The sequence below is a fragment of the Apteryx rowi genome, unplaced genomic scaffold (assembly GCF_003343035.1).
Source record: "Apteryx rowi isolate R43461 unplaced genomic scaffold, aptRow1 scaffold_18, whole genome shotgun sequence".
In the NCBI taxonomy this organism is placed as follows: Eukaryota; Metazoa; Chordata; class Aves; order Apterygiformes; family Apterygidae; genus Apteryx; species Apteryx rowi.
Window position 1 is genome coordinate 2,608,699 of NW_020448085.1, and position 24,774 is coordinate 2,633,472.

At 41.5% G+C, this 24,774-nt stretch overlaps 1 protein-coding gene across 1 annotated transcript in view; it reads left to right on the top strand.

The window, feature by feature from the left end:
* The window catches only part of SLIT3 (slit guidance ligand 3), a 515,694-nt gene that overhangs the window by 331,247 nt on the left and 159,673 nt on the right, over positions 1–24,774 (top strand). The window contains exons 11-12 of the mRNA XM_026061340.1: positions 8,823–8,964; positions 23,838–23,909. Coding sequence (XP_025917125.1) covers positions 8,823–8,964; positions 23,838–23,909 — 214 coding nt within the window. The remainder of the gene's footprint in view (positions 1–8,822; positions 8,965–23,837; positions 23,910–24,774) is intronic.

The window sequence follows — 24,774 nt, forward strand, 5'->3', positions numbered from 1 at the left end:
CACGCTGATACAGGCTTGTTACGGTTCTTGCCAGTGCCTTTTAAAATGGGCTGTGGAGATTAGATGAGATTTCTTAGAACGGACCGGGGATGTGTATTTCCAACACAAGTTAATGAATGCAGGCTTTTCTCACATAGGAAGCCACAGACTCTCATCAGTTTTTAAAATCTTGAAATTAATTTGGAGCTGATTTATTCTATATATCTTACAGTAAGAAATTTAGCTACATGTACATTTAAAATAGATAATTTTTAACGGCTTTTCTAAGACGGTTTAATAATGAAACAAGGCTTGCAGAGAAGGAACTTAGTTACATAAATCATTCTCTTTTTCATTAGAAACTAGAATTTTTTTCTGGTTCTTGATCCTTAGTTCCCATTCAGAGGATGCTACAAGAACCTGAAGAAAATTAAGTTGTATAATCTGGAGGAAATTGGTTAAAGTTCGTTATGAGTTACATCAGTCTGAAACTGATGCCAGAGAGAAATCATTATCAGAACCAAGGGTCTAGTGATTTCTGGTAAATAAACTGATACCGATTTTAAGAAAATACTGGATTGATTCAAATCTCAATTTAAGATCTAGAGTTTCATATGGTGGAGCTGCAGCTGAGGTATAATAAAGAGGAAAAAATGTTAGCTTCTTGCTGCTTAATGCAGACTGGAAGCCCTAATAAGGAAGCAGATTTATTTGTTTTTAAGGTAGGTCGAAGAGTCTTAAAACATAGCTGTTATTCTCTGCCTCAGACCACGAAACTCCGTAGATTGTCTCGCTCCATTTTTCTCTTGATAACTTTGTAGCATATTGTTGAGGAGAAAACCAACAATGAGTAGCTAATAAAATAACACTCCTCAAGCTTGTTATCTTAACGAGACTGTTCGGAAGATGCCAAAGGAAGAGCGCGTGGGGAGGGGAGCTCCCCCCATCTGCTCCTATTTAAAAGCCTCTGTGCAGTAGTAGAGCGAGCAGCGGGTCCGCTCCTCTGAGCACGGGGCGCGGAGGTACTGCCAGCACGGAAAGCGGGGGCTCCCTGGAAACTGAGGGGGGAGGAATTTTTGCTGCCGCTGCAGATGTGGCCGCTGCTGAGCAGCAGCGATTGCCCGAGGGAACGGAGCGGCCTCTCGCGTGCCGTCCTCCCCGTGCTGGCGAGAAGGGCTGCCGCTGCCCTTCGCCTTAGTGGCCCCAGCAGCCCGCGCGAGCCGGCGGAGCGGGAGGCCTTCTTCTGCGCGCGCGTGTGGACAGGCACCTGCCGCCGTGCCGGCGTCCTYGACGTACCGCTGTTTCGTTCCATTTCGGAAGTGAGCTCGGCCATTCCATCTGACTTTGGCCTCTTCCCAAGCGAGTGACCTGCGACTTGTATTAGACAAATGATATGTTTTTGTCACTCCTCAGCTGGTTCGTACTTCCTGAGACCGTCGGACGATCCCACGAGTGCTCTTACAGTGGGTTCTGTGCAGCACGTCGGGCTTGTATGACTTTTAAAGCCTTTTGAAAAAATTGTGTTTTGAATATGTTCTTCAAAACCTTTTGTGGAACTCTGAAAGAATCTTTGCCTCCTGCTGTAATTTGCTACCCCAAGCTAAAATTGAGGTCTAGTGTAAAGAAACATTTCAGTGCTAGGCATTTGTTAGCTGGTCCTGAACTGAAATGCTGTAGGAGGGTCACAGAGATGCTCCCTGCTGCTTACCAGAGTTTGCTTTCTATTTCCATTTTCTTAAATGGAAGAAGGTTCCTGTTTACACACGTGAAAGTTTGTTACTTATTAGCAATTTAAATTTCCTGTGGCATCTGCAGCTCTGTTGTTTCATAATCTAAGAATACACTTGGACTGTTTCACGTGTAAGATGCCACTTACAGAGTTTTTTTTTTATTTTGGGGACTATCCTAGAAATCTCAGGGATATGTACATATTTATTCAGGCATTTAATATTTCTTTGAAGACCAAAGCTGAAAATTGTCTTTAAATTACGATAAATTTAGTTTTTCTGCCAGAAAATCATGTCATACCTTTTCAGTGTAATTGCATTTGTTATGGAATTGTCTTTCCCTGAAGTGGTGTAGGATTCGCTTTCCCTGTGCAGTTCTTTAATGCTTGTGTAATGATGGCAGATTGGGGTATAATTATTCAGCCATTTGGCTTTTGAACTGTTGCTGTAAGAATAATCATATGATTAGCTTTTATGCTAGTGGACAAAAATAGTGGTTTGTTTTATTACTAGTACGATCATAATGTTTTGGTATACAATGGAAATGCCTCACGGCACTGGGTGGTGCCACAGATTGGTACCATAGCCTTGTCCTGAGCTATAGTTCAGGAAGAGGAGTATTGTTAAGTGTGTTAAATATGAAGGATTGGGGTTGGATTTGAGTATGTGGCCAAACCCTTGAATCAAATCCATAGACTTCTTCATTTTTATCTTCATTTTCTGTTTGAGATGTGTATCTAGGTGGCAGCACATGTCCAGATACTTAAATAAAAAGAACTCGTAGAACTGCTTATAAAGTAACTGCAAAATTCCATAAATGAGTAGGTGGCAAATACAAATTTACATACAGTCAGTGTCAGATACATGTGAATTTCTGTTTTATTGACAATGAAATTTAGTGATGTTATAAATTTGCTTTAAAACTGAAGGGATCGCCTGGTTCATTGAGTTTATTCCTTGTAATCACTGGCATCACTGGCATTTAGACCAGAAGGTCCATAAGACTTTTATTCTGTAACTTCCATATACCATAAGCAGCTTGAATTTACCAAAGCGCTTTCACAAAAGACCAAAGGCTGGAACTTCATTGTGTCATACTTCATGCTTCAGTGTGTCTGAGGAAAGTGAACCCCATCTTTGTCCTCTTCCTTAAGAGACCAACTTTTGCATTAAGAAGTCAAGGAAAAGAACTTCTATTTTAGCTGCTGCAGGACACAGTGGGAGCCCAGAAGCAAAGCAAAATGTGCAGTCAAACAGGATCAAGCCTTTTTTCAGCCTCCTTTTCAGACACCATTAAATCAGGTCTCAAAACATAGTCTTAAACTATTCCTGTCCCTTTCCATAACTTTATCAAACTTCATCATGAAGCAATTCAGGTTCCTTAATCCTGGTATCCTGTTCAGAAGGCCATTCCAGAGCTATGCTCCCTTGATAGACTACATTTGATCATGACTATTATATATCATTTGATCTCGTGCAGGTATTATCCTTTCCCTTAAATAATTTGTGTTCCTCTTCATTTTTATACCTGCATCTATTTATAAGGTCACTGTATCATTCTGGACCTCTTTTAATTTTCGCTTCATATGGACCTCCCACAGTGCCTGGTACAAATTGTGGAACTGGTTTTAATGAAATGAGTGTGCACAGATGCTATTTGGACTCCAGAAGCACTATGTCTTTTAAGATTCTAGTAGCAGTGTTTCTTTTGTCTTTAGTCTGTTTTGGAAGAGCAAATAACACACAAAACCAGAGAGGGCAATATCTGCTAACAGCCTTCCTCAGGGCGCAAGAGTGAGGAAGTGAAGTCCTGGGTGCTCGGGGGAAATGCCTGTCTTCTCCGGGCTGCGGGAGGATGTTGGCCGAGGGGCTCAGCGCGCTTCTCAGTGTGTCAGAGACGTGCCAGCACTCCAATTTTTCAATGTCTCCTACAAAGACTTACAGGGAATAAAATTCCCTGAGAGGAAAACAACTTTGTCATAGTTTAGCAAGGATTTAAGTTGTCTCCCAGACTGTGTTGCAGTTTCTATTACTCCTTTAATAGAACAAATCTGCCTACTAGACCTCAACTGCTACCAGTTAGCCTGTTTCTTTGTTTTACCATCTTCCATTTTGTTTAGAAAAATTCCATGCAATTTTTGGGCTATTGTTACTAATGAAATAGTTAGAAGTATTATTGCTTTTCAGCTAAGACAATGTGAAGTAATGTCTGATTTTCATTAGGTGTTGCTTTACTGGTACCTTTTGAAATACTCAAAGTATATTTTTGTTGAATAATGTAGGCTTTTTCAGACCTTTCCTTTTGTTGCAGTTGGTTATTTCCTATTTATTCCTAAATATTTGTTTGTAAACCAATTTGTGTTGACTGTGCCTACAGCACAGTCATGCTCACATGCCATGAATTTTTAACAAATAAATTTACTGTTTGGGAACGTTCAGCAAAACAGTGAACTTGAATCAAATAATGAATATTCATGACAAGCACGTTTTTGCATACCATGAACTTGATGGTAAGTATTATCATCATCAATCAGGCGTCCAAATCACTAATCATAAATACATAATGCTGTGCTCAGTGAAAAACTGTTGAACGACCAGAGATGGAAATATTTGCATAAACCATTTGCTGTACRTTGCTGTAGAACAAACACATTTGTACAAATTTTTCTCCCTTAGTGGCATATTTGCCATCAACAAGGAATGTTAAATTTGCGGATAGTTAGTTGTGATTGGTTTGCCCATATCTCTCCACAGTACTATAAGCACGCAAGTGTATTTTAATACTGGGATGCAAACACTTAGTCAGGAGCAATACATCTGTTTTAGGTGTCTTCTTGAGGTCGCATTGCTGGGAATCTAGTAAAAGCTGTATTATAGCTCATGTAATAGTAATTGGTTTCAGATGCCAATGACTGACTGTCCCTGCTTTGTGAAAAGTTCCAGTGGGTCATTTTATTAAACCACAGAAGGTCATAATGTGTCCACAGAACTGCAATACTTGTACTGTTTTGTTTATTAATCAATAATTTAATGTCTGCCATACTTAAAATGATTTAAAGTCACCACAGATTTTTAACCAGTAAATACATCCTGTCAGATTTGTATTAAAATCGATCAAAATTTTTGAAAAATAACTAGCATTTTCCTGGTAGAAAAGAGTTGCTGTAAGGGCAGTCGGATAGATGAGAAGGTAATAAAGCACACTACTTAGTGTGCCATAATTGGGTGCCAGTGCAAATGAGATTATTTGGTTTATTTAGTCATTGCAAAATTTATTTTAAATGCCTATGACATTTAAACTCCATATCCATTATATTCTAATCATAATTTCGGTCTGTCTGCTGCTCTTCAAAGGCTAGAGGCCAATGAGATGCTTATTTGAAAAGAGTACTTAATTTCACTGTRAACTGCTGGGTCCTAAGTCTCTCCTTTCTCTGCCTAACCAGTCTGAGACTGTTAAATTAAGTGGTACAGGCTAATAGCATGCCAGATATTAAATACTGTAATCACTGAGGCTATCATTCCTTTACATCAGAGGCACAAAAACCATAATATTTTTTGTTAATTTTGATTCCTATCCTACCTTCCACATTTTTAGTGTTGTTTTTAATAATAAAATACATAAGTGAGTTGATCATTTTTATCTCTTAGACAAAAATATAATTAACATGGTGAACTAGTGCTGCTGTATAACTGAAAAAATCTGAATTGATAAGATGACAGATAGTAAGGAGAACTTCAGAAGAGAAATACTGTGCATGCAGCTGGCTTCTCATGGCCATTTCTTTTCRTTGCATTCATACAATAAGAACCTTACTACACTTATAAATGACACAAAAAGGAAGCCTGAAATATTTATGCTTTTCTTGGGTCTTTTCATTTCAACAAGTATTGCCAGCAAAAGGAAAATTAATTTTGAGATGTGAAGTATCCTTAATTTGAGGCTGAATTGCCTTGGGACCTTGGATCTCTCTTTATTCTTACTTTGTGTATACATATGAAAATCATATCCACATTTTAATTTCCAGAACTTCAAATTCCATAGTCTACTTGGACTTGTTTTCTTGACCAGTCCTTTCTTTAGCATCTCTCCACAGCTATACAAACATCTGATTAAACTCTCTGTTGGTTTTTTTTTATGCTTTGATTCTACAGATCTGCCATGGAGCTAAGCATACATCCTCATTTAATTGCAGTTTAATGCACATCAGTTTTCAAATTCTGTTTTTATAGCATGATTAAGGAAATCTTTAGCTCAGCAGATGACTGTTCATGTAAAAGCTGATGAAATATGGACTAAGTGGCTGCGGAGTGTTCATGTGTAATATAGTGTTTTGTCTTTTCCAAAAGAAAAACATAAGCAAAACCATTTGATAACAATGATCATCCATTTATGCACAAAGTCATTTTATATCACTAAAGCTTGCAGAGATATACAGTCTAGATCTGTTTTTGCTCATCAGAAAGAAAGAATTTAACCAAATATGAAGGGCTGCATTCAGTATGGAATCAAAAGTATTTTTACTCCTATCACAGTATATCATTCTACAGTGACAGGAGTAGCTGATATTTTGGGCCACTCAGAGAATTCAGGCACATAATGAGAAATTAGGTTTATAGAAATACTCCTGTTTCCAGGGTATTTTAGGTGAAATGAGAAATATAGTTATTGATTAAATATGGAAAACACACAGTCCACACAGAGACAGCCTCTTTGCTTTGTTTTTTTGCTTTACTTTTTTTCCTTCACTGTAAGCTTAGATTCCATATCACACAACAACTTTGTTGTTTTTTCATCCCATTTCAGTTGCATCTGTATTAAAAATAAAGATGTAATGGTTGCTTTCTCTRTTTCATCTCCATGAACTTCTGTGATTATCTAACTGGTGATTTTTTTAGTCATTATCCAGCCTTAAATCAGTATTCTGTTCACATAGAAGTTCCTGTTTCCTAGTGGAAATGCACGGGTAAATGGCTTTTGGTCCAAATTTAGGGTAAATGAAAGGACTCCCGTTGGCTTCAGTCAACTGTCTGTTGGGTCTTTGTTCACAGAGGACCTGAAGGGCTCACTGGCCAGCATGARTAATGCTCTGACATAGCTTTGAGTCTCTCCACTTGAAAACGTGCTAGGACGTTTCATAATGCCTAGCGTAGTGACGTTATTAATTAGTGCCTTGTTACTGCTGCTGCTTGCTTTCTGTGCAAGCAAGGTTGGTGTATCTGTCCTTTCTCCGGAGGGCATGATATAACCTCCTTTCAAACAGTACCTTTAGTTTTGGGCACTATGCAGTACTGCATCTCACAAAACATGGAGCGATGAGCTGAGCTCCACCGAATCTTCTACAGATGTTGATTTAGATGCAGTACCAGCAGCTACAGACTCTTAAAAGATAGCTGGCAATGCATGACAGGATTTTTTGGTGTTGTGTCCTAATGAAAAGGTAGTATATTACTAGAGTCTCTTCAGAAAGCACATCAGACTTGTATGATAAAGCCCGTGTTGAAGATCTGACCTTGGTGTAGGCATCCTTGGTACCTCCTGGAGAGCAAGCACTGCTCCGAGGTGCTCCTGCCCAGCCCTGGCATTTCTCTCTGTCTCTAAAGACTCACACTCACTGATTTTTACTTTGCTCATCCTTGGTACAGTTTTGGATATCACACCCAGTGTGGACAGATGAAAAAAAAAAAAGTAAAATCCTATGTGATCATATTGTGAGAACAAACTTGTTCTTATGGAAAGATCAGAGAGGCCTGTGCGCATTTGAGGGCAATATAAAGTATGTCTGGACACTTACACAGTTAAAATCTTACAGAAGCCTTGGACTTGGGGAAAGGCAGAGCTGGCAGAGCTGTTGGTGATATTTGGCAGAGCTCCATTCATTTTGAAGGGATTCTGTTAATTTGCAATGATGGTATGTCTGCCCTGCACTTTCCTAGCCAGAAGACAGACCCAAGAGAGCTGCTTGTCCTGCCTGTTGTACAAGTACAAGTACATTTTTAATTCGTTAAGCTTGTGTCTTTAAATACAAGTAGCCACAACTTGTACTGTATTACATACACACACACACTCTCTCACATGTCCTTACTGTGTTAAAACCTCTCAAAACCTCGTTTCTAGATGCCTGAATTGGAGTTCTGAGGTCTGATTTTCCAAAATACAGAGTGTTTAACAAGTAAAGTGTTTTAATTTTTTCAACCAAGGGACTGGAATATGTTTCCTGATTGTTAATCTTCAATAACCTCGAAAAGAAACAGTTTTTTCTGTTTCTATTAGTATTTTGTCTCTTCTTTGTGGTACAAACATTCAGTCCTCTGTGTCTGGTCATAATTCAAAAAGATACTTGAGTTGCTTGTGTTATATGGACTTATACAAAATCTTATACCAAAGACGTAACCATTTGAGTAAAATTGAAATAAGTGCTGCAGCTTTGAAAAACTTAATGACAGTAAATTGAACTTGGATCTAATGAGTTGATTAGAATGTATATAGAGCAATGTCCTCATGCTAAACCCTTGCCTGTAAGTAGCTTCTTGTCTTTCAGGGGGACTGTTAGATTGATAAATGACTTGAAGGGCTGAACTCACATTTTTTATAAATTCTTTTTGTGATTCCATTAACTGAATTGTCTAATCTTGTAAAAAACTAGCTTTTTATTTCCAGTCTTTATAGCATAACAGGTGATCTCATATCAAAAGCATAAGTCTTTGCTGATGCCAGCTTCTCTCTGTATGTAAAAATACTCAGTGGGTGTTAGTGTAATGGAAACTCATTGGCAGAGGCGACCTTTGGAAGTATTCCTTGATCTTTAGGCTTATTTTCTAAATCTAGATGTAAATAAATTGATATGGTCGATTACAGGGGGATGGACTAAAGAAGTGTCCATGAGGGAAAGAAATTATGATAGAGTGGAGATGGTGGAAGAATAAGAACACTCTAATCTTCCATACATTTTCTCTGCAATTGATTTATAGCACATTATATTCACTGGATCCAAATAAATTATTACTTAATATAGTAAAAGGATCTGGAAAACTCAGGGGCTGATATATTTTATTGTTAAAATCCCAGGTGATCATTTTTCAAAACTGACATGTAATGTTTTTGTTATGTCTCAGGTTCCCAGTCTGAAGCTCCATCGTGCAGTGCCAGTTCCATCACTTGCCCATCTGCCTGCACCTGCAGCAACAACGTGGTGGACTGTCGAGGACGGGGCTTAATAGAAATTCCAGCTAACCTTCCGGAGGACATTTGGGAAATGTAAGTGTCTATGTAATGCAGCGTTTTTTGCTGTCATTCCATTTTTAGTCCTATAAYGTAAATTAAGTGACAGTGTGAGGTTGCCCTGCTTCCAAACATGATGAAGTTTTTGGCATATTAAGTTCAGATTGTATGTTCATCTAACAAATCTGGGATTAGGGTCTTAAACCTAGGAAAAGAAAATACACAGCACCTTTTTCTGTGTGTGTTTTATAAAACAGAATTGTTTCCTTTTTAGTTGATGAATCCTCCAAGAGATGGGAGCATTTTACATTGGCTAGGCAGGATGCATGTGCAATGAAGTAAAGTCTGACATCAGAGCAGACTGTCTCTGCTGATTTTACTTCTATTTTCTGCCTCCCACATTCCATTATTCCCAATTCTTAAACATTTTACTCACTTTTTTTTTTTTTTTTGTGTTGTGAGATCAGATGCTGGTTTTACAGACGTGCTTGTCTTTTGTAGCTTTTGTAATTGTACTCATCTATTTTTTTATGTCTTAATACTACCATGGCTGTGAAATAGTGTTACATGAAACCGAATTGCTTTTGGTTAGTCCACAGGGAATGCAGAGCAATTCTTTTCCTATTCAGGTGTTTGTGATGCAGAGGTCACCCACTTCCTACCAGCTTTTACAATCTTAATATTATGGATTCAACTATTCGTGTAGCTGCTGCACTCATGCACCTTCTTGTTGCTGTAGAAATACTGCTACATCGCAAAATTCRCTAGGATAAAATGTAGATGAATTGCTCATATGTAGCCTGTGATTTAGTATTTGACTGCCAGGAATGTGTGAGGGTTATGGCCAATGAAGATGCTGTGCTGTATTGTTTGCTGGTGAACTGCTCTATACCACCACTCTTCTAAGTCACTTATAATTTAAGATTCACCTCAAAATTGTTTTTATTGCTGTCTCATCATAACAGTCAGAAGTAGTTTATTGTGCTTGATTTTGCACCTAGATAAAAATGATATATTAAAAAATGAAAAAAAGCTGAGTAAATGCAAAGCATAAACATCTTAAATTTAATATTGTTGGGAAGGTATCTAGAGGATGTAAAATATTTGCAGGAAATATAAACTTGTACACAAGCTGTTCTGAACATTCATTTACTTGCCTGCCTTTGGGGAAAGGTTCAGGGTGTATTGGTTGTGCTGATTTCCAGTATATTCTGTTACACACAAAATGTGCATGTAATATTTGGTTTTCTACTCCTGAAAGTGGGTGTGAATTATCCTGAAAGTGTAAATTGTATTTGGCATACTGAGAACATTAAACATTTAGTCCTGCTCTCAGTTCTGTCAATTAGGGTACAGATATCTTTTTCAGAAGTGGCCGGAATGGTTCAATAATAAGAGACAGAGGATGAGGTTGGTTCAGACTCGCTCACAAATTAGGGCTAAGCTAGGAGAGGAATTGTAAAATTTTGTTCGGTAGTGTTGAAAATGCTAGCAGAAATCAGGAGATCTTTGTGGCTCCGTGCCAGGACTCTGGAAATCACAGGGAGAGCAGTATCTGCAGGAGCACCGAGCTTGGCGTGTCTGGTGGCAGTGTGAGAAAGCAAGTTAAAATATTTGTCTCCTGTGTGGCCACAATAGTATCCAGTATCAAGGGCTGTCTCTTTTTTGGTTGCTGCAGCCCACAAACCTAACCTCTGTAATTTGCAGTAAAAGCAAATTAGAAGAGCTCCTTAGGAGAGCAGAAAGTGAAGGAAGACTTGGAAAGCCTTTAATCTGGATGGTGAGGTTGCTAGTCAAGATACACATAACATTTTGGGAAACTTTCTTAACCTGGAGGTAATAAACCTCCTAGATTCGTAGAACGCCAAATAAAGCTCTTTGCACGTGGCTGAGCAATTTAGATGCGTCAGACTTCTTGCATTTTAGGCAGTACTTATTTCACTCTTTGGCCATAGATAAACCTCTTAAATCACTCTAATCCTGCACATATCCTTTGCAATTCCCAGGAATTTCAGGTGGGAATAGTTCTGCAGAAAGAATATCTGTGACTAGTATGTTCAGAGTGTAATATGAGCTAACCCTCATAAAAACATTTATTGCTCACTTTCTATTGGAATAAATCCTGTAAAGATTTCATTTTTATGGAATACATATTAAGAAATTTAAGTAGTCCTATCAGAATGAGTCTTAGCCAGTGACATTGCCCACATAGTTTTTCCAATTGGCAAAGCAATGTTTTCATTTTGTAAAAGTACGAGTTAAAAAAAAGCAATCAATTAACCTGAAGCCAAGGGCAGAGTATTACACATTCTCGCATCGAGTTTGAAGGAGGAATATTCTCACAGAAAAAAGTGTGTCTGGAAAGATGGAAGATGCTGCGACAGTGTTTTCCTGGAAATATCCCTACATCAACTCCTTTGACCAAGATAGTGATTTGGTTTTATGCAGAACTCCGTCATACCTGCCCTCAGAAATTCAGTTTGTCTGAGGCTGCTCTGGGCTTATTCAATATAAAATCCATCCACAGGCCTGGTCCCAGCTACACATGGAATAATGAGCGTCTTTTGATTTGACGCGATACACAGAATGATAGTCTCTTGCCTGTAACGCGGTAGCTATGGGGCCAAGTAAATTCTCTGTGTGTGCTGCAACCTGCCTCTCTCGCAGAGCAGCGCCGTTGCTTTTCCCTTGGGATCCATCCCCCGTGGTTGGCGTTCAGTCGGGGCCTTTCCATAAGAGCTGGCCAGGCGTGGGGCTGCCTGGACGCCTCTTCCTGGGCTCCGTAATCGTACGGCCTGATCCTCGCCTTCCTCCAGAGAGCTAACCTCCGCTTCCTTTGAGGCGTATGGGGTACTGGCGAACGACGGCGCTGGACTGCACCACAAAAAATCCTGTGGTTATTATTTGAGTATTTTTCATTCATCCGTTTTTATCTGGCATTGTAAATACTCACTCCACATACAATATATTTCTCCCTATGGATTCTAGTCCATTCATAATATTTATATGTTAGTATTAAAATACTGCACTTAGCTCAGCGTTCCCACCTGAGGCTTTTCCAAGTTCCTTTGCTTGGTTATTAGTTGCAGTCAGTTATGATGTTTTAATTCTTGCATTTCCTCTTAACTCAGTATTTCTCTGTAAGCCAAACTGCAACAGGTAGGAACCCTGACTGACAGCCTGCCCCACAAAAATGAAACATGCAGCTCTTACTCTGACAGGGTTATCAAAGGCGACCTACATTTTACCGTGTGTTTCAGCATTACTTAAAAATCTTAATACTCTGCCTTCTTCCTTCCTTCCTCATTAATATGGGCAGGCAGAACCTTCTCTGGTGAAGCTGCCAACAAGTCCTAAATTTGTTTTTGTTGATAAAAACCTATCACAAAACAGGCAACTCACTTGTCACAGGGCACAAAACAACCATCGTATAATGCTAATTTTCRCTTGCTGCTGACCTCTGCCATATGCGACTTGGAAGTCTGTTATGATACTCTATTACGCCTCTCCCCAAAACGCRTTATCCTGAAGGCCCTCATTGCAAGCAGGCTTTTTATTAAGTAAAGGAATTCAGGAAAGCTAGAAAACTGTATCCCAGCCTTCCTTTTTCATAAAACAGGTATCTAGAATATATAAAATGTAATTCATTTTTTTTATAAAGCTGCTAGCTCAGTGGCGAGCTGACAGCAGCAGCCATATCGACTGAGGAAAAATGGCTTGCAAAATATTGAAGCGGAGGAACACGGAGTGCTTAATCTCTGCTTAAGAAGTGGTTCTTCTGCAGTGTTTTTCAGAGGGAAAAATGACTAGTGTATGTTATAGAGAAACACATGCAAATAAGAGCGGAAAAGTTTTGTCTGCATCGTCTCCATGTGGGGAAACTGGGGGGGTTTGGGCTGTTGCAGGCGAGGACGCTAGGCTAGATGGACAGAGCTCTGACGGTCTGGATAGCTTTGTGGGTTTGGGGGTGGGTTTTTTTGTTTTGTTTTGTTTTTTTGAGAATTTGCTTAAAACAGTAGAGCAGGGACTCCTACTTCTGCCTGTTTCGTAAAAACCTGTCGTGTAAGCCCAGCCTGAGCGAGAGCGGAGAAGGGCTGCTGGCCTGGGACGTGTCCCGGGATGGGTGGGCTCCTGGGCGGCCACGGCAGCCACCGCTGCCCTGGAGAAGGCTGCAGTTGGTGCAGGAGAAGGGCCCGTCGGCAGCTAGYGCGAAGGGCTGGTGCAGGCTTGGGACAGGAACGACCAGCTGGGCCAGATCAGGAAATCAGTGGGATGAGAAGGCTGAAATCAAATGAGGAAACGGTGAAATACGTGAGGAGAAAGCCTGGGGCYTTGGAAAGGGTGGTGGCAGTGGAGGGAGCCTGCGGCAGGGAGGAGCGCCTGGAGCTGATGACCGGCAGGGGTGTCTGGAGCCGGGACGCCATGTGYGAAGGGCCCCGGCGCGCGGCGGACAGGCTGGGAGATGATGTCTGGTGGCCAACGGCAGCGACGGTGAGCACAGGGGGTCTCGTCCCACCAGAAACCATGCCCATCCTCCAGTGCCTTCCTCTCCCATCGCTGTGGGCTCCCGAAACCCAACAACAGTTTGTGTATCCTTGTCCCTGCCCGCTAGTGGCAGTCTACATATGGGGTAACTATTTTAACATCAGATATTTCTTCCCTTTAGGCCTAAAGGCCGGTCTGGGTGGTGCACTTTGTTACACACGAATTTCCTTGTGTGATGCTCTGTGATGGAATTGGTTATTTCAGCTTTTGCTTTTTGATCCACTATGTTAATGGGTAAAGGATGATATTAAAATATTTAAGGATTATTAAAATATTTAAGGCTTCAAATTTAAATTCAAACAGTTAAAAAATTAGAAAATGCCAAAATTAGTGTTGTGGCTGCAGTCTCCGTTCAGTGCTTTTGTGTGTATTTGTTATGGCGTGCTCTTTGATTGCAGTGTAGCCTCGCGCTGTTGTTGTCGGACTGGAGTCGTTCCTGGCGTTGCTTGTTCCTCGGAGCGGCTCAGGGCTGGTAGAGAGGGAGCCCGCGTACGCAGGACTCTTGTTTGTCGGTGGCGGAAATTAGAAAGTATTCCAAAATGGGGAGCGTGGGGTAAGATGATCTTGCGAACGCTGTTCAGGGAATTGGCTTGCATCCCTTTCTGCCGGCGGTTGTATTGATTGATTCTGSGCAAGTGACCCGCACAGGCTTTCCCGGGCGGTCGCTGCTGGTGCGATCCTCGGCTTGGGGCTGGCTCAGCGGAGACGCGCGGCAGCGCTCAGGGCTCGCAGCTGCAGCAAAGTCGATAGGAGCTGTGCTGTGAACGTGTTGTGCCCTGCAACACAAATTACTTYGGGAAGCCAAATCATCTAAACTGCAGACTTGGGAGTCAAACTCCTGAATCTAAAATATATACTTAGATGTTGAAAGTGTTCTTGGAGTTTAAACTTGTGCTTTTCCATGTCAAGCTTGCTTTATCATTATCACCTAACCTTTACACTACTCTGTCCTTGTGAGATTAAGAGAAATATAAGTGCATAAAGCAAGAGTAATGCTGCATAGGAGACATCTAAATCAGAAATGAGGACCTTTGGTTTGAATGCTGCTGCTGTTGTTGCAGACAGAGTAAAGAGGCTGCCAGCCCCTCAAGGAAAAGTCCTGCTCTGGCACCCGTATCTGGTCAGACAACCACCACGGTCCGGTCTGGCTACTGAGCAGAGAAAAGAGTAAAATGGGATGGCAGCCCCTCTTTCAGGACCTAGGTTTGGTGTAAGGTCGGTTTGGAGTTATTTGCTCTGTCTTGGTTTAATTTATCGTCTTCACTATTGATAGCTTAATCGATGAGTAATATTTCTGTGGGTCTGGACAATGCTTGGTTTTCGTGCATGATTTCTACTCTTAGGAAAAACGCTAGTGTTCACTGAGCATAAAGGAAAAATCTAATGCACTTGACTGTTGGTTTTCTCATGGTTCTCTTAAAATGAAAACAAACTCACTTTTCTGTTAGAGAACCACTTTGACATGTAATTTTCTACTTGTTCTACCCTTAATGATTTTTTGACAAATTTAATTTTTAGAGAATTGCTGTTGTGAGTAGAGTTGGGCAGGGTTGATGGATGGAAGATGGAGCCGCAGAGAGATAAAAGAGTTTTTTGCTTTTGTTGCTTCACTGATTCTCTTGGGAAGAAGTTACCCTCTCTGGCCTTCAGTTTGTGTATGAATGTGTATTATGGAGCTGTGATTTAAGTTAGGAATCTTGATGAAGATTTTGTGATTGTGAGGAAGGTGTTACAAAAATGCAAAATATTCTTAGAGCCATCCTTTAAAAGTAAATAACTGGCATATGCAAAATCAGTTTTCCCTCTATTAAAATGAAGCCAGAAAAGCTAATATAAAAAGATTGAGCACCCATGCTCTATTTATTTATTCTAATAAAAACTTTTATTGTATAAATTATAAATTAACTGCACTGTTACTATTTCATGTGCATTAATATTTGGCTTTGAAGGTCTCAGCTTAGGAAGGCAAGTGTGGTTTTTTTCTTTTTCTCAAGAATATAAGTGTGTAGAGCCTCTAAACTTTGGGGATAGAGGAAAGACAATTCTGCATTTTATATTGTTCTTCCTCCTAAAAGAAAATTATAATAATTTTCCCAGGCTTCCAGTAAATACTGTAGCTGAAGCCAACACAATATTTTTGAACACTCTAATAAATGTTCCATAATTGCCTCTGGTGGCAAGTTCTCTGGCTAGGGAATCAGTTTGGCTCCTGTAGTTGAATCATATAATATGATTTTCATTCTCTGCTGTAAATTGGCTCTGGACAGTTTCACATGTCAAATTTGACTACTATTTTTTGGATCTCCCAAGGCAAACTGTAGCATTGGCTCCTTTCACTCAACATCCAAAAGCAGTTTGTATTGTCAGGCCAAAATTATGTATAAGACCTTCTATTCAATGAGAGCAAAGCACAAAAATAATACAGGAAATACTTTAGATTCAGAGTCCGTAGAGAAAATAGAAATCCATTGGAAATGGCAAGAATAAAGATGTTGTGTGTACTGAGATAGAATTTCCTATTTTTCTTAACCTATTTCACAATTTTACAAACAAGTAATTACTGCAGGGAGTTATTGCTGTTAGATTAAGCAGGATTTATTTCTTATGTGTTTACTTTTATTTGTAAAATTAAATGTAACTAATGTCATCACTAGGCATAAGAAGGTGTTTTAGTTTTGATAAATCTAGATACACTGATAATTATTTTCATTCTATTGTCTGTATCAATTTCTTAGTTTACACTCTTCTCTTTATAATTGTGACATTTCTAAAAACTATGCACAGATGAATTTTACTCAGGCAAGCAGTGTAGGAGTTAGCAGTCTTACAAGGTTTCAATTTTTTTTCTTTTCTTTTGTTTTGTTTTTTTCCCAGAGACATCATTTCAGCCCAGCAGGAACATAAATTTAGCCCTGTTAATAAAAACGAATTGTATGGCCAGCAAGGGCAATAACAGAGTAATACCAAGTAATCACATTGGTTAACCGAGTATCACCCATCACAGACTAGGAGATTCAGATCAACAAAAAGCCATATATCTTTTTTATCTAGTACAAATGTCACTCAAAACCTTCTGTTTTGCTAAGCAAAATTAGGAGATTATATCGTATAATGAGCATCTATGTCTCGAAAGTTGATTAGGATAGTGTGGAAGAAATCAGAGAAAAAAAATTATGGAGCATAAAATCATGACTTTGAAATAAAATATACTGATCAGATTTGTTACTATATGAAAAAACTAATGGTCTTTTGGTTTACGTGTGTTTTCTCTGTTTGTTTTGCTAAAGAAACATTAGGTGAAGGACGAAGGATATGAGGGATGTTTCTATTCAATGGCACAGTCTGTTTTGTTGACAAAACATTATGGGTGACAGCACTTCAACTGCCAGAAAGCTATTAAATTTTCCTACTTGTTTCTTGTCTTTTACCTTTTCCTTGTCAGCGTTTGTGAAGGTGTAATAGAAATAGGTGTTACCCAATGTGTGGGACTATTGACAAGGAATTGGGTGATCAGTTAAATGATGGCTTTTTTCCTTTTCGTCAGGTTACTGTTTCAGTTTACATCTGAAGTCTAAAAACATAATTCTGGGTTACAATTTCACCAAAACAGTGTAAACCAACTTGAAGAAGTCCTCAGCCCGCTGAGCTGGCTGTGGCGCTGTTCGAGCCCTTGGGAAGTGCCCTGGGCGGGAAGGTTTTTGAAGGAACTGGAAGTCGGTAGAGGATGGGCAGGATCAACGTGCTAAAGTAATGCCAGTGAGGCAGCCGTGAGACTCGTTAGGGAGTTGGTCTTTCTGGGACCTAGCGGGCAAAACCTCACTCTGAGTAAAGCGAACGCCGCTTGCCCAGTACGAGTCTGTTTTGGTAAAAGCCATTACTCCTCGTTTGCATTTGAGAAATGCAGCCGTAGGCCAGCTCTTGCTTCCCAGAAGGTGCTGGAGGAACCACGCGTCTCAAGTGCAGCCTTTGAGCTGCAGATGGAGCAGTATTGTAAAAAATCACAGGACCACAGGAGCAAGTCCTCAGCAGAGCCAGGAGGGTGCACGAGCCCGCCGGAGCTAGGGCGAACGCACCGCTGGGAAGCAGCGGCTCGAGAGGCTCGGCCTCCACAGGAAGCTCTCCGGGAGCCTCTGTRCTGAAATCCCTGCGGTCACAGGAATATGGGAGCGCAACCCATGTTTTTGCTGTCTCCTATGCCGAAACATCTCGGACAYGCACATGCACCTGAACGCGTGCGTGCTGGTCAAACGAAGCGTGCAACAAGGCTGCATTTCAGCAGTAGGGAGTTGGAGRTGGCCGAATCCCTCCAGCCTGATGACACTTGCTTTCCCAGGTTTGCTCTCGCAGCAACATCCCCCTATGCAGATCTCCTGTACAGATTAATTTCTTTCTGCAGACCCTGATCCCAGGCTCATGTAAGCCCATGAAGTCTGCTGAGATGGGAAATCATCTCTGTCTAATCCGGGTTCAGATCCTCGTGGTATACAGAGGCAATTCGACACATCAGGGTGGGGGAAGTAGCAGGGGGCAGGAGGGGACATTATTTGGTATTATACCCCAAAACATTTTCTGTCTACCCTTTGGTGTCCTCATTGGTTATATCTGCTGGTGGTGGCTCCTCGGGGAGGTCCGTGTGCTTGCAGCCCCTGCGGCTGCTCCTGGGCACAGCCTTCAGGTGGCTGAGAGCTGGGGAAGGCGTCCGCTGCCCTTAGAGGGAGCTCGCGCGTCCGTGTGGCATGCTCTCGGGACGCCTGCCGTCCCTGCTCCACGGCAAAATGGGGAAAATAACTGAATTAGAGTGGCAGGAGAAAGTGGCAATGATGGGTGGTGAGAAAAACAAAGGGTTGAGCCTAAGGAAGTGGCCCATCGTGGTGCTAGATGGAGAGGAAAAGCCATTATCTGRATACGGCAGCGTATTATTGGCTCTTTATGTAGACAGAGACATCGACGTTATATCAACTGTTTCATAAAACACCCGACTACAGATTTCTCTGCTGTCCTCCTGCTTGTCCATACAGCACTCGACACAAAATTACCCTACCGCAACAGAGCTGGTGTATTCCCAGCATGCCTGATGTGACAAATTTGGCATTTTCCAGCAGATACCTGAGGGACTGCTACACTAGTGACTCGTATCAGTTTAAACCCAATTAACTCTGCTATGTCAGAAAAGCCAGCACCGTTAACATTACTTTTAAATGAGCACCATGGTGGCAGGGATCAGATCAAGACATCTGTTTTCACTCTGAAAGACGTCAGTTGGCAACTTTTGATGAGCGTAACTATCTATGTAGACCCCTAGGTAGGGTTATTTTGAGAAGTGATTTCATCCTTGGCGAATGATGCCCCAAGTGGGATTCTGCCTCTTGAAGGCCTGCCCTTAGTTAGGTAGAGAGTTGAGAAGCAGTCCTTTGCTTCTTAAACTACAGCAGGAGCTAGGCAGCTAGATCCTGGAAATGAACACCAAACTTGGGAATATGAAGGGAAATTCTAGTTTTCACCTTGTATTGGTTTAGGCAGACAGTTTACTGGCTCTCAGCTCTCCAGCTCCGAAGGTGGAGAGGCAGACTCAGTGAGAGTGATTGATAATATGTACTATTAATTTTATTTGGAAGTCATTCAAACGCTGTGATGAAAGGTAGCAGTATAAAAGCCTTCGAGAACCACATGTATTTAGGGTTTTTATAGCAATGGTGGAGTCTTCAGCTGAGGTAGAGATTGAAAGCTTTAACTGGCTGTTCGTTAAAACAGCAACAGTAAGCAATGAGATATTTAAAATGCTTAATCTCCTTGCGTGCCAAAACGGTTTGTTATCTACCTGCCAGAGAGCCGCGGGGTGAGAAGAGGCGCAGAAAGGCCGTTCCTTGGTGGGACAGGTCCACGAGCACTTTGCGAGGTGACAGGACTGGGGTTTTCGAGCCTCGCGCTTTGTGAACTTCTGTCGGGATGGGACCTGCGGGCTGGACTGTGCGGGGCAACGACTGCACAGCTTCTGCGTTTTCCACCGCCGCACGCGTGGCGGGTTGTGCCAGGGTAGAGGCAGAGCAGGAGCCCTTCCTCCCCCGAGGCCTCGCGTGGAGGGTTCTCCTTGGACAAACCCCTCGGTGCTGCTGCCTGGGCCTGGTGCACGTAGCAGCAATGCGGCTCGCGTTTCGGGTGGAGAGGCAGGAAAGGGCTCAGTTCTACCCACAGCTGTAGTAAGGAGAATAGGTTTTAAGTGTGACATGTTTCTTTTAAATGCTGAAGATATGTCTGTGGATCTTTCTTCGTCAGAGTCCAAAATGTAAATGAGCTATAAAACTCCAAAATGTAAGATAAACGTAAGATAGTGGTCCAAGTAGCTTTTATAACCCTGCCTTCGCTCCATGGCAAGGAGAACAGTCTCTCTCCTGCTGTTTTGTGCTCTCGAAGTTTTCTCCTTCTTCATACAAACCTTCCCAAGCCGGGGCCTTGCCACCATGTGGCATTAACTTGCCGGTTAGTTCCCCCAAGCTGGCCTTGGCTTGCTCCCTGCACATCCCTGCAGACAGGGCAGGGATGCCGCCCCCGGGCAAGAGAGAGGCTCGTGCCCTGGGCAGCAAGCGTGGCCCGGGCCATGCGGGTCCCGCCAGGCGTCGGGGCGTTTCGGGTACCCCCGCGCGCTGGCACGAGCCCGTGCTTCCCCTCTCGCGGAGGCCGCCTTTGGGAATGGGCTGCCGGAGCACTGTGTGCCGGGGAGAGCTGTGGTGCGGTCCAGGGGCGACCGGCTGCTCCGTGCCTTCCCGTGCCTCCGGCAGGGGCCTCCCGAACACCCGGCGCAGAGGATGTACCGGCACGTCTCCGGCGAGAGCGCGGCGCACGTTAATGGGGCGTTGGGGGCTCTCTGCGTTCGACAGCGTGAATTAGCGGCACTGATGCTTTGCTCGCGCTCTCTTTTTCTCCAAGCTAGTGATTTGTCTATGTTATGGGTAGGTAAGCTTGACAAAACATTACACATTAGCAGCCGAGACGGTGTTTGAAATGGGAAAATTGCTAGCAAACTGCTCCATTAGAGACCCGAGTAACAAATTCTTTCTTTCCCTCAACAAAAGAGAGATAGTTAAGGCCCAAATTAATACGGCTGTCTCCCCCACCTGCGTGGGGCATCGCTCTTCAAGACGAATGGCTTTGCCACTCCCGAGAGTGTGCTCCGGCTCTCGGAAAGCAGCATTAGGCAGAGGTTCATCCTTTGTGTCCTGCCGTCCGGGGTGTGAGCAGCACAGGCGCCAGCCGAGGAGGCGATGAAAAGATTTGCACCTCGGTGAACCCTGAGATGGATTAGCATGGGAACTGGAGTGCTCGTTTTGGCTCTGCCATCGTTTGTCATCTTTAACTGGATCGTTTCCCCTTGTTTTTCTCTCTGCTGGGCTTACGCTTTGCTGTCATTGCTGTAAAGTCATTTGGAAAAGAGGGGGAAGGAGAAGGGCTTTCTCCTGCAAACCACCACGTTATTGCAAGAAAAATGTATCCGAATCCATTGGGCCCTCCGACTTTCCGATCTCTGATAATACTTTAGAGAGGAGAAAGGAAATTGTTCTTGTCCTTTGATGTTGTTGTTGAAGCCTCTGAAACGAGGCCCCAGAGAGCCTTGGACACAGGCAATTTATTTTATCAGTCTTCTGAATTCGACTTGTTGAATCTTTTAAACAGATCTTATGAAATACCAGAGGAACATCGAGGAGAATTTTATTGAGTTATAAGAAATCTAAGATGTGGAGGACAGTAGTTCAATGGAAATTTACTCTTTTGGGACCGTCTTTTGTACAAAGTTCTCGAATGCGTTGTAAAATTAAGTTTCTGTATATTCCTGTGACACACACACAATCAACTCACCGATGTTTCTTTGCACTTGGTTTATAGTGTATGACAGTGCTTCCTGGCAAGCAGAGGAGAACATGAAAAACGCACTTTTCCAGAGGTCATATTCTAGATGAACTAGATAAATATAACTCTCTCTGAAATACAATGTGTCTGTGAAATTTAGATTAGCCTTTTGCTTTCTGCAGAAAAAAACAGCAAAACTAGGAAAAAACTTTATTTTTCCCTTTATTTGAAAGCAACAGCATTTCCCATTATATCACAAATAACACTGGTTTATAATGAAGCCTTCATCACCTTGAAAATGTCAACACCTCTTTTGGCAAAACCCAGTGTTTCCTGGAGGTTTCCAATCCTGTACCGGCTTTAGCATGTCACTTATGAGATCAGACTGGGTTGACAGCAAAATTTAATTGTGTAGCTGCATTGTGATTTTCAGCCTACCCTTGCCAAACTATAACATGTGTTTATGAGTAACAAAACTGTAGTCAGATTTGTACTTTCTAAGAACCTGTTTATTTAGTGCTGCACGTTATTTAGCAGTCCGAGGTCGGCTGCATTTTATGCCAGCGTTGGAAGGTACCTGAGCGCCGAGCCAGCGAGAGCAGCTTGGTGCAGGTGCTGCCACTTGCTGCTGCAGCACATTTGCAAATGCCACAGGACTGAAATTTCCGTGCAATTTTAAGCAATTATGAAATGGGACCAAGTTTTCACCCTGCAACTTTGTTTGAGCTGCCCTGTAGGGATTGCTGGGCGCCGCGTGTGACGCCGCGGTTCGTGTCCGCAAGGCAAGCCCTTTGTCCGCAGAAGTGTCCGCGCAGAAAAGCTTGGGAGGAGCGAAACGCCAACCTGGCAAGCTCACAAAAAGCCCTTCTCGGAAGAGCATGTGTATTGCAAATTCTCGTGACAACTCGCAACAATACTGGTGCGCTGAAGCTTGCAGCAATTTGCACTTCACTGGGGGCTTCCAAGAAATGAAGCGCATTATATTTAGACCAACTGGAAGAGAAATTTCAGCTGCTAATTCAAATCACAAAACAAGGAAGAGAATTAACTCTGATCACAACCTTTAAAACAGACTGCTAGAGGAATAAAAAAAAAAGACTGTGCACACTGACTCTGCAAGTATCAGAACATTCATGGTTTAAATAGCATCTTAGAGTATAAATGAATTGGCAAGATATCTTACTTTCAAGGGGATTTTTCCTTTGCCTACCGAAGGCATAGATCAACAGAAGGATACGCTGTGCCTTAGAGGCCTGATGGACCTTATGCATTTTCCCTCCATTCTTTCCAAATCGTTTAAAAAACATGAGTGACTCCTCACAACCTCTCATTTTAACTCCATTCATGGTTTAAAATTTTTTTTTCTCCCCTCCGCCCTGTTGCAGCAGCTCTAAATGACTTGAGTGATTCATTCCATCATTCCCGTATTTGGAGGGTTTTATATTTCAACTCTACACCAGAGAATTTTGCAATTAGAACTGCTTCTTTTTATGAAATATGGAAAAAATACACAAGCAGTGGATTAATAAGTAAGAGCTAGATAAAATCAATTTCTGCTTTCAATTCTAAGCGTGACTGTGGGATGCTGGCTGCTGTGGTCATGTGAATTTGTTGTATGGGAGGCCACTTTTATACCTCTAATAGCGATGAATATTTACGGTTCATTTGAGGAGAAGATGATCCTTTTAGCAGGGATTTAGGAACTTGCTGACAAAGACTTGAAAATACTTATGTGAAGGAATATAAGGAATATAAATGGATTTTAATGGCTACTGTATTCTGTATCTTAAAGCTATTTATATTTTATGTTACTGATTCATGCACTTATGCTACTTTATAAAGGACAATTCTTTCAAAACAGATCTCAGGAATGAAAACAAAACCATTTTGATTTAGTCCGGATCATATTTTAAAACACCTTCGCTATTTGTTGGTTAAAATTGGAAGATACAGTCCTTGACCCTCCATTTTGATGTAGATTGTTTTCCCCCAAAGGACATGAAAAATCTGAACTCCTATTGCAGCGGATTCCACTTTGTTTCACAAAAACATTGTTAATGCAGGTTGTGTATGTAGGGAGGCAACTTCAGCCTGTTCCCACAGATTATTGCGCCTGAGTCACTCTGGCAGTATTATTAATCTGCTTATTAAGCTGCCATGACATAGCATGGCCTTCAGTGTAGATAGCTGCCTTCTGTTCACAACAGCCACTCAGGGAAAGCATCTATATTTTCTACCTTAACTTTGACTAAGCAGTAATACAGTATACTTAAGAATTTTTTTATTCGTTCCATGAGCTTTAAAGATACAAATTCTATAGTTTGTGACTTTTTTCCGTACAGAYTGATGTAGTCAATGAGATGAATTTGATTTATAAAAAAATTATTTTCTCAGTTTAGTGGCTTTCACATATAAACTCTGTAAAATAGTTTTATATTTGTTAAAAAACTGTTATAATGTTTGATGTTATTCCTGCCTTCCAATTGTGTAGTTAACATGTATATTGCTTTGTTTGTTTTTAGACGTTTGGAACAAAACCTCATCAAAGTCATTCCTCCTGGAGCTTTTACCCAGTACAAGAAACTTAAGAGAATGTAAGTTTTAATAACAAGACCGACATGCAAGAGCAATCTTGAATCTTTTAACTCCAAGTTCAGTATCTTTGTTTTACAAACATATTGGCAATTTCTGTGTTGAAATCAGTGGGGATTACGCAAATAATCGCCTCAAAGTGTAAGCCACAGTGGAATTTGGTCCAGGATGTTTAGCAGTGCGTGAAATCCTTAATAATGCTCAAATTCACTTTCTGTTATAGACAATGTGAACTAATTAGTTGTTGTTACTCCATCTAAACTTTGAATCCAGTTCCCCAGAAAAGATTTTAAGTTCTAATTTTTCTTCTCATTCATTCTGGTTTCTCTTTGCACCACTTCAGTTTGGTTGGCACCAGTTATAGCAGGAGGACATGTTCCTGCAGAGTTGTTTGGATTTTCCTGGTGCGTTCAGTGTCATGGCATTGAAGTGATTTGATTGTTTACAAGAAAACAAAGCAAGCTGCTGGAACTCGTTTCCTCCGTGTTTTAATAACCAGTAGATACCTAGACAATTCTTTTCCTACTAATTCTTGCGTTGCTTCTCTGAATTAAAAAAAAATCACCTGTGCTCCCAAGCAGATAACCCAGGTTAACCTGGGTTAAGAAGAACCAGACCAGAGGAAGAGCCTCTGGTCTTCCTCCTTTCTTTTTTTTTATTTTTAAGCGATATATGAGAGATGTTGTGACAGTAGTACTGTCATACAGATAATGGTAAAATGAGTTACTCCTGCTTCACCATCCTATCCAAATGTAGATGTGCACCTTTGGACAAGTAAGTTGCAGAAAGGAGAGAAGTAATTCAGTCTTTGTAGCTCATTGCTAAGACTGCTAATAAAGGTGTCTTTACAGTTGTTTTCTGACGTGA